Source organism: Melanostigma gelatinosum, assembly GCF_949748355.1.
Source record: "Melanostigma gelatinosum genome assembly, chromosome: 11".
Lineage (NCBI taxonomy): Eukaryota > Metazoa > Chordata > Actinopteri > Perciformes > Zoarcidae > Melanostigma > Melanostigma gelatinosum.
This window is the reverse complement of record NC_136644.1, coordinates 15304189-15322751: the sequence shown is the minus strand read 5'-3', so window position 1 is coordinate 15322751 and position 18563 is coordinate 15304189. Positions and strand designations below refer to the sequence as shown.

Here is an 18563-nt window from a genome sequence, read left to right as displayed (position 1 = left end):
TAAACACGAGGGCAGAGGATGCCACGGGGTTTCAGCGGGTGAAAGACGGTACGACCTGACAACCCCAGACTGCAGGACCAGAGTTTATATAGAGACAGCAGCCTCATTAGTGGGCCCTGAGTCTGGTGTGTCAGGCTGCAGGAGGTGATCGGCTGGAGTGTCCTCAGCTGTGCACAATCAAGGGTGCGGCCATGGGAGGTGTCTGGAGGCAGAGGACAAACAGAGCCCATGGCACACAATAACAAACAGGGGAATGACAGGACACATGAGAGGAGATCAGGGGAAACACCCAACGGGTCAGACAGGGATCCTGGATCCAGACAGTACCCCCCCCCCCCCCTTAAGGAACGGATTCCAGACGTACAACAAGACACAAAACAGGGCGGGTGGAGGGGGTCCGGAGGAGGGATGTCCCCACAGCTACAAGGCCAACTAGGGTGGGCGGCGGGAGTCCGGAGGAGGGGTGACAGGATCTGACCGGCCACGGGGCCGCCGAAGAGCATCGGCCACCGGTGCTCCGGCGGACGGCCGTGAGGGCAGAAGGGCTCCGGACACGGGTGCTCCGGCGGGCGGAAGGGCTCTGGAGAATAGGATGCCGGTGCAGCAGTGGCAGGTACTGGAGGTCTCTGCTGCTCCGCGACAGCAGCGGGCACTGGTGGTCGCTGCTGCTCCGTGACGGCAGCGGGCACTGGAGGCCGCTGCCGCTCAGAGACGGCCACTGGAGGTCGTTGAGCCTCTGGGACCACCAGGACCAGAGTTTATATAGAGACAGTAGACTCATTAGTGGGCCCTGAGTCGGGTGTGTCAGGCTGCAGGAGGTGATCGGCTGGAGTGTCCTCAGCTGTGCACAATCAAGGGTGTGGCCATGGGAGGTGTCTGGAGGCAGAGGACAAACACAGAGCACATGGCACACAATAACAAACAGGGGAATGACAGAACACATGAGGAGAGGAGATCAGGGGAAACACCCAACGGGTCAGACAGGGATCCTGGATCCTGACAGTGTGGGGCTGCAACTATGTCACGGCAGGTGTATTGGACCCAAGGAAGCGTTATGTTGAGTGTGAAGTTGTTTGGATGAGAGTTTCTTGAGGAAGTCGCAAGCAGCAACATCGAAGGCCAAGCAATGTACGAGCATCAAATCTTTTACTAGTATTACTACGGTTGTAGAAAAAGGAGACACATAGTCATCCTTGATAGAAAACCTATTCCACCAGTTGTACTTTTTCATACAATGACAAAATATCACTTGTTGGTGATAAAACATTCAATATTCATATAAAGTCGTTTACTTTCATGTTTTCAGTAGATTTCACCCGAATGCCTCAGCCTAAAGCAATTTCACTTACATTCTCATAGAAAATGCTGTAGAATTGCATATAGTTGTGTACTTTCCTTGATCTAATCTCATGTTATTGTATTTTTGTTTTGTGTTGTCAGGTTGGTAACCTACTGATGGAGAATGCCCAGCTGGCATTACAGTCTGACAGCATGAAGTCCAGAGCTGCTGCCATCCAGGCCAGGTCAGCTGTATTTGGCTGTAGTTTTCCTAACGCTCTAAACGCTAAATATATCAGGCATGAGGTCGCATCCCAAAAAAAATGTACACCCATTCACACAGTTTATGTCTAAAGTGATCAGGCACAGAGGAGGAAAATACAGATTTTAGATAATATAACAGGTAACATGCGAGAAGAAAATGTGTGATTATCATTACTGGCCCATTAAGGCATCACAATATATGAACCATAGATGTAGAATAACTACACTTCCTGTTTTCATCCTGCTGCAATGCTTTTCCAGTCGTCTGTTATCTAACTCGGGCCAGTTCCCACTCCTGTTAGCCAACCTGCATACAAATCCAGGCCGGGCTTTGTGCCGCGTCGGCACTTTCACTTATGTATTGATGCAGAGTGACACCAAGCCCCCCCCCACACACACACACACACACACACACACCAGCCTCAACACACGCACCCACACACACCATACCGCTGCTGTCAGCCATTAACCCCTGAAGGACAGTGGCAACCTGTTCTATTTACAGCTCTACCTGATGTCTCCTGACCCGCTGAGTGTGACTGTGAGACTCTGGACTCTTTTTCTGACACATTTAAATGATGTCAAGGTCTTTTTCATCCTTTGGACTTGTACCTTCCTTCACTGACACACACCAAAATGGGATATTTCAGCTAAAACAACCTTCAATCCCTTAGTGGATACTCACTAGCTATTATCTATTTTCCTTACTGATACCAAGTACCGATCCTGCATCAGTGAGTTAAAAACACCAACAATAACAACAAAAAGACTATATCTATTGTGTAAGAACACAATTCAATTGATTAGGATGTAAATGATTGTTATAAAAAAATCTTGGCATTAGTACTTTTAATCATGTGTTATAAGCTGCTGGGAGCTAGTGTTTGGAAATGAAACAGGTCATAATATCTATTTTATATTGCCGTGCTAAACATCTCCTTGAAACAACAGTATTTATTCAGGATTCTCACCAAAAACTACATTCTACAGGATTACATTTGAACTCGTCATGATAGCATCAGATTATAATTTATTCTTCGGGTAGGGAGTGACTCGTGTTGTTGTTTTTGTGTAAATGAGCTAATAAAGTATATGATAAAGTGACATAGACCAAGCGTACTCCCTGGAACAATTTTACTGTTATCAGCAATCCCCTTTTAAATTGAGTTAATCTGCATATATGCCAAGTCGGCGGAATATGTCAATACTTTCCATTGGACTTTAAACTGATAAATGGCTCTATTTGAATGAATGTAATTTCTTTGGCCTTTTTACCCTTTCTTCCCTGTGTTTATTTATGTATGTCGTGATTAAATGATTGACAATAAACACAGAATGGGGCTCAGTAAAGCCCTGTCTGTTGACGTCACCTCATAGGTGTGAGACTGAGGAGAGGAACACCGGGCGTCTGGAGCAACAGGTGGCTCTGCTCAGGGAGTCAAAGAGGAAGGCAGATCAGAGCAGCACGACGCTGCAGGCAGACCTTTGGCACTCCATGTCAGATCTGCAGGCGATGCACCAGGAGTTTGAGGTCACTAAATGTGCTGCGTGCAAATGCGTGTTATGACATCTTTTTCTTTCTTTCTTTTCCCTTTTTCTATCAAAGTCATGCCTCTGCCTTTTACACTGTGCCTGTCTATCTTTCTTTCTGAATGGTGTTTTTTTTCCATCTGTATGCATGCACGGTCTCACACTACAACCCTTTCTATTTTAAAGGGACAATAGACACGTTTTCAGTAGCTTGCATAGCATAGACGTGCTAATGCTAGTTAAAGACGTCTGTAATGATGTCTGTTGATGTCTGTAATGATGTAATGTTAGCTCCACAGGTTGGACCCATCGGAGCTGGCTGATGCTACGCTATGATTGGCCAGTCTGCCTAAATTGTTCAGATTGTTATTACAAGTGTCTGACAACATTATGAAAAGTAACCGACAGAGAAATAAAACGTCTTTCTTCACAATGGTGGCAAATTGTAAGCACTTTCTGTAATCGATTATTGGTAGCATTAACAATCAATCCAGGCTTAACACCAACAAATATGGATTGAAGCAGAATATTTTGTTAGATAAAAACATGTTATTGAATTTAACCATTTTTAGAAATGGTCACATGTATCTTTATTCAATACATTTTAACCTAGGACTGAGACAAGGATTTAGCGCTATGATGTTCGTGGTTTTTTTTGTTTTTGAGAGAGGAGGGGAGAAAAGGCTGAAGGTGGACTAGTGCACTCAATGTTTTATGTTTAATAATATTTTGAATGTCTCAACGTTACGAATAAAGCTTCAAACTATTCGGTACAGCCCTAGAAAACACCTCCTTGGACGTTATTTTGCGAGAATGCAGACATGCTGTTGTGCTAGATTTGCCAGTTTGGGGAATCCTTGCATTGACTTAACTAGTCTGTCGGTAGTTTGAATCCAAGAATGGGAGTACATCTCATTAAAAAGTTGTCCGTTACATTTCTCTTTAAAAGCGTGTGTTTTAGCACATCATTAACTAGCGTTAGCAATTCTATGCTACGCTAGCTACCGCAGGTTTACAGCATGTTTCCACATGCTACTTTTGAAATATAATCATTACAACAGTGAATAAAGACCTACCCGGCACTACAGGAGCCTTAATTTAATTGTCTTCTGTCTCCATTGCCCGGTGATGTGGTGGTTCACTTTTACCCTGTGATCTGTAGGCTTTAGCTTCTATCTTTCTCTTTCAACCTGTTTTCACAGTTTGACATCAGTTTGACATCCTGGATAATGTCCTTCAAACGCTTATTGAGGATCTTTCTGTGTGCTTTTCTCTAAAATCGCTTTTTTGTTTTTTCAAAAATTTGATGAATTTTTTTCAGGGAGTGCAGTTAGTGACAGTCTGGACTCCATGCCAGTAGCAGTGTGTACGTGTGTGTGGGTTAGCAAAGGGTCAATTACAGTGAAGGATTACATAACAGCTCTTTTAGCAGCCGCCTGCCATGGTAGTGTTGCTAAATACCAGACCAATTTTGAAAAATGTGTCCCCATTAGTCATTTAGATGCAAAATCATAGGAAAATCTGGTTAAAAATTGAAGTTGTCAATTCAGCTTTCCAGATCTGCGAGCGTGGCTGTTGGCTCTTAATTTTGCTTTGCACAGTCCTTTTTGAAAATGCAGTGTTACACCAGCTGACATTGCTGTTTTGCCATCTTGTTATTGGTACTAAGATGATGCTAATGCTGACCAGGACAACTAGTTCTAAGAGCAGATAAAATGATCAGTGTGTAATTTATTGTATTTGAACATTACAGTATAAAATCTCTTATCATTGTTATTACAACAGTTGAATTATAAGTAGCCTGTTGTACTTTATACTCTCAACCCTGACATTAGTGTTGCGTCATGTGTGTATGTGTGCATTTGATTTGTAAGGGATTCATTTCACAGCATCTAATGATGTCTTGTCCCTTTACTATGACCTCATCCACCCCTCCTCTCTTCCTCATTTCCTTATTCCTGCTGACTAATACTTCCCTCCCTCAGTTCAAGTGTCTTTTCCTGCATACAGATGCACACACATGCTCACTTACATACACATATGTACACGTAGGGCTCAATAACAGATTTTTCTTTTGTCTCTTACCTCTGCATTGCGTGGACTCTCTGCCCCACACACACGCATACACACACTCACTCTTGCCATCTTTTTCTCCTCTGCACCTATTCATCCACAAACAAGTTTCTTCTCCCTCTTTGTCTTGTTTTTCTCTTCTCACTCTTTACATCACTCACTCTCTTTCTCACCCTTTCTCTGTCTTACACTCTCCCTCTCTCTCCTTCTCTCCCCATATTCTTGCTCCATCTGGTTGGCTGTTTGCAGGCAGCCCGGGCTCTGCAGCTGCAGCGGGCCAGCTCCTGCGATGCTCTGTTAGCGACGGCCACAGCAGCAGCAGCATTAGCAGGAGGGGAGGAGGAGGATGGCACAGGGATGGAGCTCACCCAGCTCCTCGACCGAATCAGAGCGCAGTGTGACCATGGCAGACTTCCCGTCCTGGGCGAGAGACACCTTGGCCTGGGTACCGTGTCAAATCCACCCCCCGGCTTGGTCAGGCCCAGTTGCTCTGGAGCGGCAGCAGCAGCATCCAGAACACATGGAGGAGTTCTCAGTGAGGTACGCATATACTACTGCATCTTCACTTGTGTTTTTTTTTTTAATGTCTCTCTTATGTTGTCCTGGCCCACTGCCAGCCAGACACACCCTCAAGACCCACTTCAGGCTGTCCCATAGGCACGGCTGAGTGATGCTTGTGCTCGGCTGGAGTTAAATGCTTAGCAGAGTGGTTGACTGTGCTGAAAGGCTGTAGATTTAGGGCTTGCATGCTTGTGTATATTATTGCCTGATTGCCTCCTCACTCACTTTTTACTGTGACACACATTTACAATATTGTGTTACAAAATATGATCAGTTACTTCTCTGAGTGAATGATCCCTGACCTTCATTAAAAATGAATGAGCCAAATTACAACCTGAGTATTCTCATATATCTTGAAGATGTTTCATTGTTTATCCAGTAATAGCAGCATTTCTACTGTTGTTTTAGCCTAACTGTCCTCTTTTTTGTTATTACGGGAAAAGGCGCAGTATGGGTGCCTTTTATGATACCAGTGTTCCTCTGCCACAGAACAATGACTTTGGTCTGACAGCCATAATAAAGTGTCTTCGCCAAGCGCTGCAAAGCAACCACAGTGCTTAAGTGGAGCAGGTTTTATGAAATGCTGTTGTTTGCATGAGACCTTCTCTGTCTTTTCCCCCCAAAGTAACACAGTGGTTACACAAGAGTTACACAATGCTGTGTAGTCAAAAGCCTGCTTGATGTCCATAATTATCATGGATGATATTTACATTTAGCTCTGTTTTTTTTTAAAGAAAAGTGCTAAACTATGACTATTAACATGCAATCAGCGCAATGTTATATTACAATATTAAACAAACAAAATTTGTGCTTCCCGGGAAGAGTTGGATTATTTCCTCCATGAGTTGGCAAAGTTCGGCAACAAGGTAATTCAAAGGTCTTTACATAAAGCATCAAAAGCATTGAGACAAAGTGCTAAATAAACACTCCACAAAAGGACATTTAGATACAATTAAAAACATTAAAAAGCCAAGAGAATAGAAAAGGAGCTAAAATAGCATAGACTATAAGAATAAAGGTTACAGTGCTGTGTAAGAAAAATATAATTGTTTGATTGAATATAATTCAGCAGCAAACAGAAAAGTCTTCAGCCTTGAGTTAAAATAATTGAGAGCAGCCGTAATCTGGGAGTTTGTTCCTGATATTGTTCTCCATGTTTAGTTTTGCAGGCACAAAATCATGTTTAGTGAATCTGTTTAAACTTAAATGTGCCCTGCGAAGTTTTTTGTACACAAAAAACAGTTATGTGTAAAACGGATTGAGTGTATCCTTCAATGTGTTGAATGCATTTCCTTCCACATAAAATATTTGCAAAGCTGATTGCATTCTTTACATCCATGGTTGCTAGCTTGTAGACCTCTGCACTGTGCTTGTTGATGCATTGCTGTGTTTCTCAGTGTAATAACAATGCCCATCGACCAGTAGAACAGTGTGAAACCATTTGTAACCACTGTTGGGTCGTGCATGTGTGCCTTAAAGCATATGCACGATACATGCAAAACGGGCTCGTAAAACATTGCTCTATACAGCAACACTGGTGGTCAAAATCTACATAGAGTACCTTTATATTTTGCTCAGTTAGAATATCTCTAATGGTTTATAATATAAACTTTAAATCAGTAACAATATGTTCAGATGTACAGACACCAGTAGTTGACAAAATCAGACCAGTGGTGTATGAAAAAACATCAGTTCTGTAAAGTAACAATTTAAAGTTACTTTGCTTCGTATTTCCATTTGATGCTGCCGCACACTTCTACGTTCCAGAGCGAAATTTTTCTCTTTTTACAAAATGTATCTGATTGTAATAGTTATTTGTTTATTAGTCAAGCTTTTATATACAAAACAAATGACAGTCAAATAAGATTAGATGCATTGTTATAGATCAAACAATATAAGTTTAAATTGACTTCACCTCGACTGCATTATTTAATAAAACGCTACTTGTAGTACATGTTAAGTATGTAATATAATATATAATAGTATGACAGGAGCCATTCTGCATAATGAGTAACTTTAACTTTTGTAGGGGAGTTTAAATAATGAGTGCCTCATCCATCACTGCCTGAGATGACAGACAAGACAAGATCAAGACAGCTTCGCTGCTTCACTGCATTTGAATGGGGAGAGGACGGAGGGTGTGATGCGCTCTACAGCTGTACAGTGTAAACACAGCTTGTACAGCTGTGTGTACACATGGGTGTCTGCTCTCCTGTCTGTTTACCTAAACTGAAACACGCACTACCAATAGCACCACCTGCAGCTGCTTCTCCTCTGACTTTCTGATTGACTGCCAATGGGAAAAAACTGTTACCCACAAGGTGAAGGTGTATAAAGTTAACTGGGGATTAGAGGTTCAAATGAGTGTGTGTGTGTGTGTGTGTGTGTGTGTGTGTGTGTGTGTGTGTGTGTGTGTGTGTGTGTGTGTGTGTGTGTGTGTGTGTGTGTGTGTGTGTGTGTGTGTGTGTGTGTGGATGGTGGCAGTGGTTTTGGGGTTCTTGTACCTCTGTCTCATCCCTGTCACCTCACCCAGGACGAGGCAGCGTGGATGCAGGTGAGCCTCGGTGGCGCTGCCCTGAGGGAGGCCCGGGCCGAGCTAGCTGAGGCCAGGAGCCAGTGGCACTCACTGCAGGTGGAGATTGAGACCCTACATGCCTTGGTAAGAAATCACACATCATCACGTATCACCCCGGTTTAGAAAAACAGAATATATTTACATTAGTTGCTCAGAATGTAGCATTAATCAGCAGGGCCTAGGGCTTGGCCAGACCAAGCTAACAAACACAACTGACATTGTTGGTGGTGGGAAGCCAGTGAGGGATGATGCTCTTGTTTTTTATAACTATTAGACTAAGTTCTAACATAATTAGCTTCCAGACTCTTAATCAAATTTAAGGACAACTGTGTAGTCATTATCCTAAAGCTCCCTGCGTTTTGTTTTTCAGGAGAAAGGCCTGGAGAGCTCCCTGCAGAACACTCAGCGGGTGTACTCCAGCCAGCTGCAGGACCTTTCCCAGGTGATCGCTGGGCTGGAGAGCGAGCTGGAGCAGGTGAGGAGCGGGCTGGCGACACAGCGCCAGCGCCACAGCCAGCTCCTCAACACCAAGATGAGGCTGGAGCGAGAGATCGGCACTTACCGACGTCTGCTGGAGCGTGAAGAGGGCAGGTTAGGGCAAGACGCCGAGAAAGGAATGGAAACATTAGAGGAAGCAGGAAGAAATCATTCAGTTGGCATTGTTTGTGGTTTTAGTGTCAAAATAGAATGATATTTTGTAGTGGAAAAGATTTCCCCAGAACGATGGAGCAGTAACAGGGCAGCAAATATAGAAAAGAAAGGCTAGTATATTAATACACAATATTATAGAGCAAAGTCTGAATCTAAATTGCAGACTACACACACACTGACTTGAGTAAGACAGAAATGTCTCCACTTCAGAAATAAGTCAACAAAAGAATTACTATTTTGTTTCTTTAGATATGACATTATTTCGCTAGAGCAGCATTTATGGTACACGTAAAGTTTGGTCAACGTTTACTGTTCTGTTAGGGATTATGTAAAATCTGTATGGAAACTGAAAACCCACACTATTAATTGCAGGTTGAGTCATACAGAAGCTGTAGAGCACGGCCAAGAAACACAGTGACATGTAAAAACTGTGATTGGAAATTTATTACAAATTCCAGTTATCTGCACAAACAAAAAAGCATGAACGACACGTGAAAAAGACAAACCTTCCACCAGTAATTCATAGCCTAGAAATGCAGCTCTGTCTTGAATCAGACAAAATCTCTTTGTCTGGTCTCATAACTTATTTCCTGCCATCGTCAAATTAGGGAATATTCCATTCTTTTGGCATGGCCTTTAATTATCGTAGACATCTCTCATCCAGCTCCTTTCCAATTTAACACATTGGCTGCCTCAACCATGTGATTATCATTTTATAGTTTTTAAAGTAATTTAGTTTTATGACACATAGAGGTTACATACAGATTGGGGCGCTTCTAAATTTCTTTGGATGCTTTTCATTCAGGATATAGCCGACTGATGTCATTGATCCAAGGAGAGACAGGACGTGGCATCTGAAATTTGAATTGTTTGTTCATATTTGAGAAGGGTGGCGACTGAGCACAAAAGGCTGTGTGACAAAAAAAGGAGACAAGACCATCCTCATACAATGAAAATGACTCTTTCTCACTGAAGCATCTGCACACATAAAAGCTCAAAGGTTTGCGAGTTGGGTACGTCTGCAAATTAACCGAGTGAAAGGGACAAAAGATGATACTGAAAGATCAGTGCACAATACTTTTATATCATCTTTTAACCATCCAGAGTTCTGCTCAGGCAGTGCAAAGAGAGCTCTTATGAGAGAAGGAAAGAAGGAGGACGCGAGGAGGGGTAGATGGTATTTGAAGAAGATCATGAATCAAGTTTTTCACTTACACTCTTTCAGTTATCGTCATGGAGGTTAGCAATGACGATGACTTCAAAGTAATACCAGCACACTGTGAGACACAAATGTTGGTGGCATCAATCCAGTGAGCTTGGGTCGACGTGTCAGACCTTCCAGTAGGAGTTTTACAACTCTTCCCCTAGTTTTTTTAGCCCTTTACTAGGCTTCTGCTCACCGCTGGACATAGATGTCATAATTTCCTGGACAGAATGTTGTGCCCTTCTGCCTGCAGATACATGGGCCGTAATGGGCAGCCAATGGGTCTACGGCCATGGAGGTTTTCCATGGTGGAGCCGAAGGATACAGGGCTAGAGAACGGCTTCAGTGACCTTGCAGTTACTCCAGACGAACCCAAGTCTGAGCCCCTGCCTGAAATACCGTCACTCCTCCCAGCAGACAGCGGGCTAAAGAAAGGCATACTGCAAAGACAGCAAAGCCTTGTGATACTCACAGGTAACACACACACACACACATACATACTCTTAATACAGTCATATCTTGTTATGATTTCTCATCAATGTCTTCTCACAGAGCCAGAAAAAGACTTGCCAATCTCCACTGTGAAGACTCAGGAGATTCTTCAGGGCAATGTGGTGCGGGAGAGTGCTGAGGGTCACGGCACCATTGAGTAAGTATTGATCTTTTTTCCCCCATCGACCTGTAGTCAGCACCTTTGGTTCAGTCCGATATATAGGCCTTTTGTAGTAGCGAGCACCAACAGCATTACTTCAGAGAGCGCTGCGCTACATTGCCTAGATAAATACCTTTTTTGACTACGAACATAGTTGCTTGCTTGGTTAATCTCCTGAAACCTTCACACCTCTTAGGCTTTGACTCAATGAGCTTTTAATCACTCGTTAGTTTACAATCAGACAATCATCCAGCTCATCCCCACCCCGGCGACGTCTGGTCCAGATGACTAGACGTACAAGCTCTCAGAGGAATTACCATTGCACGCTCAACAAGTTACGAGGCATAAAACACTTAGTTGGCAGCACAGGTTCCCATGAGTAATTCATCATAGCGCTGCATGGGAATGTTCCACCTTTCATGGGTTGTGTTTGATGTGGAGATACAGGTTTGGTATGGAATCTACAGGGCGTGGCACCTGCTATTGTTGGACGAGACATGGGCGGAATTCTTTGGTCATGCTTCGGGTGTTACTGTCGGGAATGAAACTCACCCCACAGAGGAGGCCAGACCACACGTGTCTCAGCTGCTTTTTACAGTCGACACGCTGCATTAATAACTCTACCAAAACTGGTTTACAGTTAAAGGGATTTAATCCCACTGATGCAAGTACGATTACATTTAAACATTGGAGTACATACTCCTATGAAGTATTACAATATTAACCCACTTTGGAAAAAACTACCTCTGGTCCCAGGACACAGCCGTCCCAGGCAACCACACGCTAAAAGAGGCAGAAAAACACTTCTATCCCCGCTCACATATTCGTTCGCGACTCCTCCCCTTCCGTCTATCTCAATTTTTATGAGCTAACTTCTCTATGCACTTCAGTAAACGCCTATCTCCACATCTCTCTCTCCCTGAGCAGCTAACAAATTCAAATTCTGTCAGTTATGACTTACTCCCTTCTATGATAATCCTTCAGTATAAAAGCTAAACTTCTGCAACTTGGCAGAAGCTTCATGTGTTATTAGCTCCTAATCCTACAACACTTTATGTTTATCTTAATTATGCATTCCCAATACACTTATGATGATGACAAATTATGAATTCTTAATTATGAATTATTAAACACTTTTATTATATCTACTAAACACACCGTTTTTTGCTCAAATTTCTTACATTACCAGCCGCATGCAAAGATCCAAAAAGCAACACACACACACTCATGCATTATATCATAAGAGAGCTACACGTGTATAGTCACTCCAACCAGAATATTTACTTTGTCTGTGAGCAGCATATCACAGTGTAAGTCCCTCTGTCACTTGTGTTGGGGTCTGACCATATGGCTTCAACATGTGCTGTGAACAAAGAGAATCAGGCCTTCCCTTTTGCAAGCAAAGGTTACATCCTGCTTGTGGTTTGATGAGAGCAAACCTCCTCTGAAGGAATTTCACATTAGGGTGTGAATTCCCCCCCCCCCCAAAAAAAACTATGGTTCCTGAAGTCACCTGAATGCACCGCTGCAATCTCATTGGCCGAGAGCCAAGACAGCACCAGGACCCCTGTGGTTCAGCCACTGTCCTACAAAACTGCCTGCAGCTCACACCTCATTGCTTTTCCCCTTCGACCTCCGTCGAGCTAAGGAGCACACAAACGCTCTCTTCGCTCTGACCCCCGTCCAGGCCACAGAAGATTCAGCTTTCCCCTCCAGCGTCACGCTAGCGACGCTGGCCACGAGGAAGCAACGGCCTTCTCCCCTCCTCAAACCCTGACAGGTCACGAGCCATTTCGCTGGACGAAACAGACAGTGCTCCACTTTGAGTAAGGCTCCTTACCCCGCTGAGACGGATCCCTCCAACGAGACCCGTCTCCGCTTTTGCCCTTTTCTTTTTGTGCACACATACCGGCAGGAGGAAAGACGACTAAGCCTCAATCCTCCACCGATGATTCCCGGTAAGACGCACGGACCACGTCGTCTAAAACCGAAGTAAAATCATCCTCCCTGCAGCGAGGATAGATCACGTCTGCGTGTCGCTCCAGAGCGAGCTCACGCCACGACGGCCCGACGCCAGCTGCAAAGCCGCGCCGACCAGCAAGCTCCCCCTGAACACCCTTCCTGACGAGGAAAAAGGACAACTTCCCCACGAACACTTTTCCCTTGCTCCGAAGCATCTAAAAGTAAGGTTCATGGTATCTGGCCATAGCTTAGCTTAAATTAACTTAAGTTTAATTCAGGTCATTTCATTTATGTGTTGATATTCCCATATTTTGTTGTGAGAAGTTACTGTCGTGCGATATTAAGGTGTTGCGTAATCAGCGCGGACGCCGAAGCCCCGCTGTATTGTCTTGAACTGCTGTAACTGTCTGCATTAGACCCGTCGCTGCTGGGAGATTGAGAGTTGTGTAGTATCACTTGAGAGATGTGATCAGAGAACACTACGCTCATCTCACCGCAGCGATAAAGATCTGTTTATTTGGGGATTATTTGATTTCATTTTGTTTCTTGCTCTATTTCCTTGAATCGATTCTGTGAGTGAAGTGTGGAAACGCGACTATCGTGCACAAGTGTCGTCAGTTCGCGAAGCGACAACGGCAGCTTGTGCAAGATACGGTCTGCGACCCTCACACTCACTACGACGCGACGCCGCACACAGAAACTCTGATTCCTCTGTCTGCCCTTTTATTTCTCTTGGTTTTCCGTAACTTGCATACACAAACCCACAAACCAAGCCAGAAATCTAGGTGTAGTTATGGATTCAGACCTCAACCTGAACAGCCATATCAATTACAAAATCAGCCTACTATCACCTGAAGAATATATCAAGGATTAGAGGACTTATGTCTCAACAGGATTTGGAAAAACTTGTCCACGCATTTATCTTCAGCAGACTGGACTACTGTAACGGTGTGTTTACAGGTCTCTGTAAAAAGTCCGTCAGAAAGCAGCAGCTGATTCAGAACGCTGCAGCTCGAGTCCTCACTAAGACCAGGAGGGTGGTCACATCACTCCAGTTCTGAGGTCTTTGCACTGGCTTCCTGTCCAACCAAGAATTGACTTTAAAATACTGCTATTGGTTTACAAAGCACTGAATGGTTTAGGGCCAAAATACATCTCTGATCTGCTGCTACCTTATGAACCATCCCGACCCCTCAGGTCGTCTGGGACCGGTCTACTTTCTGTTCCCAGAGTCAGAACTAAACATGGAGAAGCAGCGTTCAGTTTTTCTGCTCCACATATCTGGAACAAAGTCCCAGAAAGCTGCAGGTCTGCTGAGACCCTCAGCTCATTTAAATCAAGATTGAAGACCTTTCTGTTTGCTGCTGCCTTTAATTGAACCACATTCAATTAATATATTAATCAATTTCCTGCATTTCTGCATTTTACGACTGAATTTAATTTCTTACACTGTTTCTTTAATTGTTTTTAAATCTCCTTTTCTTTTGCCTTATGTTTTGATGCTTTTAATGGTTTTATGTGAAGCACTTTGAATTACCTTGTTGTTGAAATGTGCTATACATATAAACTTGCCTTGCCTTGCCTTACACATAGGCTGCCCCTGGGTAACCCCGTTGCCTATTGTCCCAACTCACGCGATGCATCGGCACATGTGATTACATACAGCAATCTCACAGTCATTTTGTCAGAGTCCCTCGACTGCGCCATCTGGTGGTAGTTTCGCTGTAGTTCTTTAAGGCACCTCCCCTCACACACACGTGACTACACGCACAGCCTCCCCCTCCCTTTTGTCTGCGTCACTCGGCGCCGCCATCTTTGTAGTTTTCGACTGTAGTTTTAAGACCCCCCTTTTCTTTTCACACACAGACCCACACACACACACACCCACACACACACACACACACCCACACACACACACACACACACACACACACATACTTGTATTACATACATCCTCACCCATTTTATTCATTCTTTAGATATTAGGCATATAAAATTGTATGATAACGTTTATTGGTTGCAATATTAATTGATTTGATCATTTACTATTTTGATTTAATAAACTCTGTTATACTTTAAGGAGCAGTCGTCTGTGATTACTTGTGCATATGTGCGTAATGAAATTGTATGTAGTAGCCCTGTGTACGAACTTAACCCTTCACTGTCACTGAATGTGTAGTCGCACCCGACTATTGACATTATGAGTGACCACTAATTATGAGACTTAGTTTTATCGTTTGGTTATTGGTCCCTGTTCGCAGGGTGGTGCCCCGTTGTTATTAATAATCATTAATAATTGTTACATACATTAATAATTCTATTGATGTCAAGAATTCAGTTTCTTAAATGCTGATAACCCAAACATGCTCCTTTACGTTCCCAACACTTGATTGATTCTTTACTGATAGCAAGGGACATTTAATTTATTTTAACTGAATGTTCCTTGACTCCTTATCCTCATCATTTCTGTCAGACAGGAAGCATTACCTTGTAAAATACTCCCATTAGTTCTTGATGCTTTCAAAAGCATTAAGTTGGTCGGCTACTTTGTTAGGTAATGCTCCAGCATCAAGGCACCTATAAGTATTGATGGAAACAGTGTTAGCCAGCTGAATGCTCCCCATACCATTAAAACTACCTCACGGGCCAGTTCAGTTGAAAACATTCCTAATGTGCATGTCATCGATGCTGTTTGCGTCACAGTCATAGTCAAAAGCTGTGGTGATATTGGAGCTGAGATTCATGGTACTAGACAATATTTTCTACTCACTGATGTGTCTTAACCCACTGTAAAAGCCGTCAGCAGGTTATAAATGAAAGAGTGTTCAGGTGTTATGAAAGAGGTTGCTCGTGGTGTTGAACCCACAGAAAATAATTACTCGACTCTGCTGTTCACCTGCGCTGTACACAGCATTGTTTAGATTTTACAAATGTATTGTTTGGGCTGACTCTCACTGCACTCATCAACCTTGTTTCCAGTCGCAGCATGCGTCTATTCTCTGCAAACACGCTCTAATAACCCCACTGTAGGCTACCTGCTAAGTGGCAAACAGCAGACAGATATTTTCATCAGGCTAAAAGGAGAGTGAATATTGGACTTATGTTCATCTGTTGGCCAGAGACACCAAATAAATGCTAATGTTGCTCTGCGTCTGTTATCAATTGGTCTGATTGGTTACCCTGTTCATGCAGTGACACACTTGCATATAGACAGACATTTGGGATGTACTTGACAATCATCCCAGGTCCTGATCTTCAGTTAGTCAGTGCCAGACTGGTTGCATGTTGTTTCAAAGGGGGTGCACTTTCTGTTATATAGCTTTTATACCAGGTCGCATCTAAGGAAATTAAAATGTTCTCTCTTATTGCCCCCTGGTGTTACTGTTCAACCAGGTGCATTAAGCATAAATTAATGAAAGGATTTTAAAATAGTTTTGTAACACAGTACCATTGAAGTGGTCCATACCACATGGGATTACATGACACACAAAAATACTTTCGAGAAACAAATTGACTGCCGGCAAATGAAAGATCAATTATTTCTGCATATCAAATACTATAAATCTTCCAGAACAAAATAAAACAGATTTGACACATAAACCGAATAGAGGCCAAAAACATTAACATCACCTTTTATTGCCACGGCTTCTAACCTTCTAACCTTCTAACCTTCCAGGACCGAGAAGATTGACCAGGTGATAAAGCAGTGGGAGAGCTCTTTCTTCAGAGGGAATCCCAAGCTGCGCAAGAAGTCGGTGTCACTGCGCTTTGATCTGCACATGGCTGCAGCAGACGAGGGGTGTGCCCAGACTAAACAGGACAGCCTCCCCGACGTAGAGGTGCGTCTGATCATGAAGAGATCTCGCAGCATCCCAGCCATCACACAGTGACTCTAACTGGTTCGCCAGACTCAACACTGCATTGCAGTTGTTTGTGGAAACCATGGTGAGTTACAGAAATAGTAGCTGGGTCATTGACATCTAGGCAGTGGTGGACCGCCAGGGCCTGTAAGGCCTTCTCTGCTGGCCTAAACAGAATCACAAAGTTATATCTATTTTATAATTTAATCATTTTTCTTAAATACACTACATGTATTATAATTTATTATATTATATATTATACTTATTTTCTCATTGCACAGCTACTGTCTTCCTCAGTTGCTCTGCTTCCAGTGCAGCTTGTTTTAAGTAGAGCTTTTATCCAATCAGATCTCACCTCTGTGTCTCTAGGTAAGAAGAGAGGCCCGAGGCCTGCAGACTCACAAGTCAATCCATGTGCAGTTTAAGTGAATGGGGACGATATTGTTGATTGTCATAGTGTTCAACCAATCAGATCTTGAGTTTGACATGTTGGGCGTATTCTTTGACGTGTCAGCGCCTGCTAGCCACCTGCTTAGCCAGCCTATGACGTCAGCATTACGTGCAGCTCAGTGTCCATGTGCAGCTCTGCCGCAAGGTGCAGAGTGTGCTGTGATTGGTCAGTGGGCGAGCACGTGACTATCGTGAAACGAAACTTAACAGCAGAGGCTTAGTCGGGTAGTGAATCACATCACGCGATGCAGCTCAGCCAATCAAATATGGGCATTCTGACAAGTTTCCTGACTCGAGTGAGATGTACCACACACCGTGACACAGGGGGCGAGGAAAGATATTGCAGAGCAGTAGTACTGCTCAATGTTCAAGTTGTGAAAAGTAAAATCCTAAGATGAACTCTGTGGGTTGCGGCTTGTCATTAAGGAATGATGGTGGGTCCCACAGCCAGACCAGCTGAGAACCACTGTCCTACATGAGCGCAGAAAACATTATATTGTCCTGAATTGAAGCTTCTGCATTTTCCAAATGCTTTAGTATTAATCAAATGTATTGTAAGCCTCGTACCGAACAGTTTACATGGTTACGGCCTTAAAAATGAATAATAGCTGTGGCGCCATCATGTGGTTATAAGGTGGTATTTCAGCTGCAGGACAGCAGTGAAGGCCTAGGTATAAAATGCACGGCCCGCCACTGCATCTAGGATATTACCATCCATTGCCACCATACCTATTATGTATTTTTAAATCAACATTGCTGATGACTGAATCTGAATTTTTTCTCATCAAATCTGGACTCTGGCACAATAAGCATTTCCCATTAGGCTTTGGGCTATTTTTTATAGTGTCAGAAAACCATCATCAAATATATCAGACCGACATCCATTACCTTACAGAGGAAAACAATTTAAATATTTAAACATATTTAAACATATTTCTTCATCATCACTCTAGATGAAGAAAAGTGTCCCTCAATACTGTGATTGTTTCAGTATGAGGTCACTGGACAAAAGAGATTATATCGACCGTATGACTCTGTTTAACTCGTTCTAATCAACACTTGGCCCAGGAGAATGAGTTCACAGGTGGATGCAGATAATTGGAGGTGTGGAGCCACAGATAACCATGAGCTGCTGTGAACTATCTAAAGGTGGATTTTTTTGCATTTGTTCTTTAAGAGACTGTACAAAAATTCTCATGGGGAGAAGGGTGCAGAAAAAGAGATGATTGTGGCTTTTGTTTTCGTAATTGAATGGTATCTCTTCAGTTATCACTTAATTTCTGCTCCATCACAATCAATAGCAGCTCCGAGCTTCACCGTATTCTGCATCTCAACAGAAAGCAGAACTGCAGTAAACATAACGTAAATTTTTTTTACACCTTTTACTTTACTGTAGTTCTATTATTGGCCATATGTTTAAAGAACACACTCTTATATTTTTTTGTGTGATTTTAGTTATTAATGGCAAATTGAATTGTAACAATTCAATAAATCAATATTACT

General features: G+C 43.1%; 1 protein-coding gene across 1 annotated transcript; it reads left to right on the top strand.

Moving 5' to 3' along the window:
• Nucleotides 1-1018: 1018 nt before the first annotated feature.
• krt222 (keratin 222) lies at nt 1019-16825 on the top strand (the record flags this gene model as incomplete). The annotated part of the gene is made up of 9 exons (XM_079278636.1): nt 1019-1030; nt 1441-1523; nt 2920-3073; nt 5395-5685; nt 8240-8365; nt 8652-8872; nt 10390-10610; nt 10689-10785; nt 16427-16825. 9 exons carry the CDS (start codon nt 1019-1021, stop codon nt 16638-16640), a joined length of 1419 nt encoding a protein of 472 aa, XP_079134762.1. The 3' UTR covers nt 16641-16825.
• Nucleotides 16826-18563: the final 1738 nt, after the last annotated feature.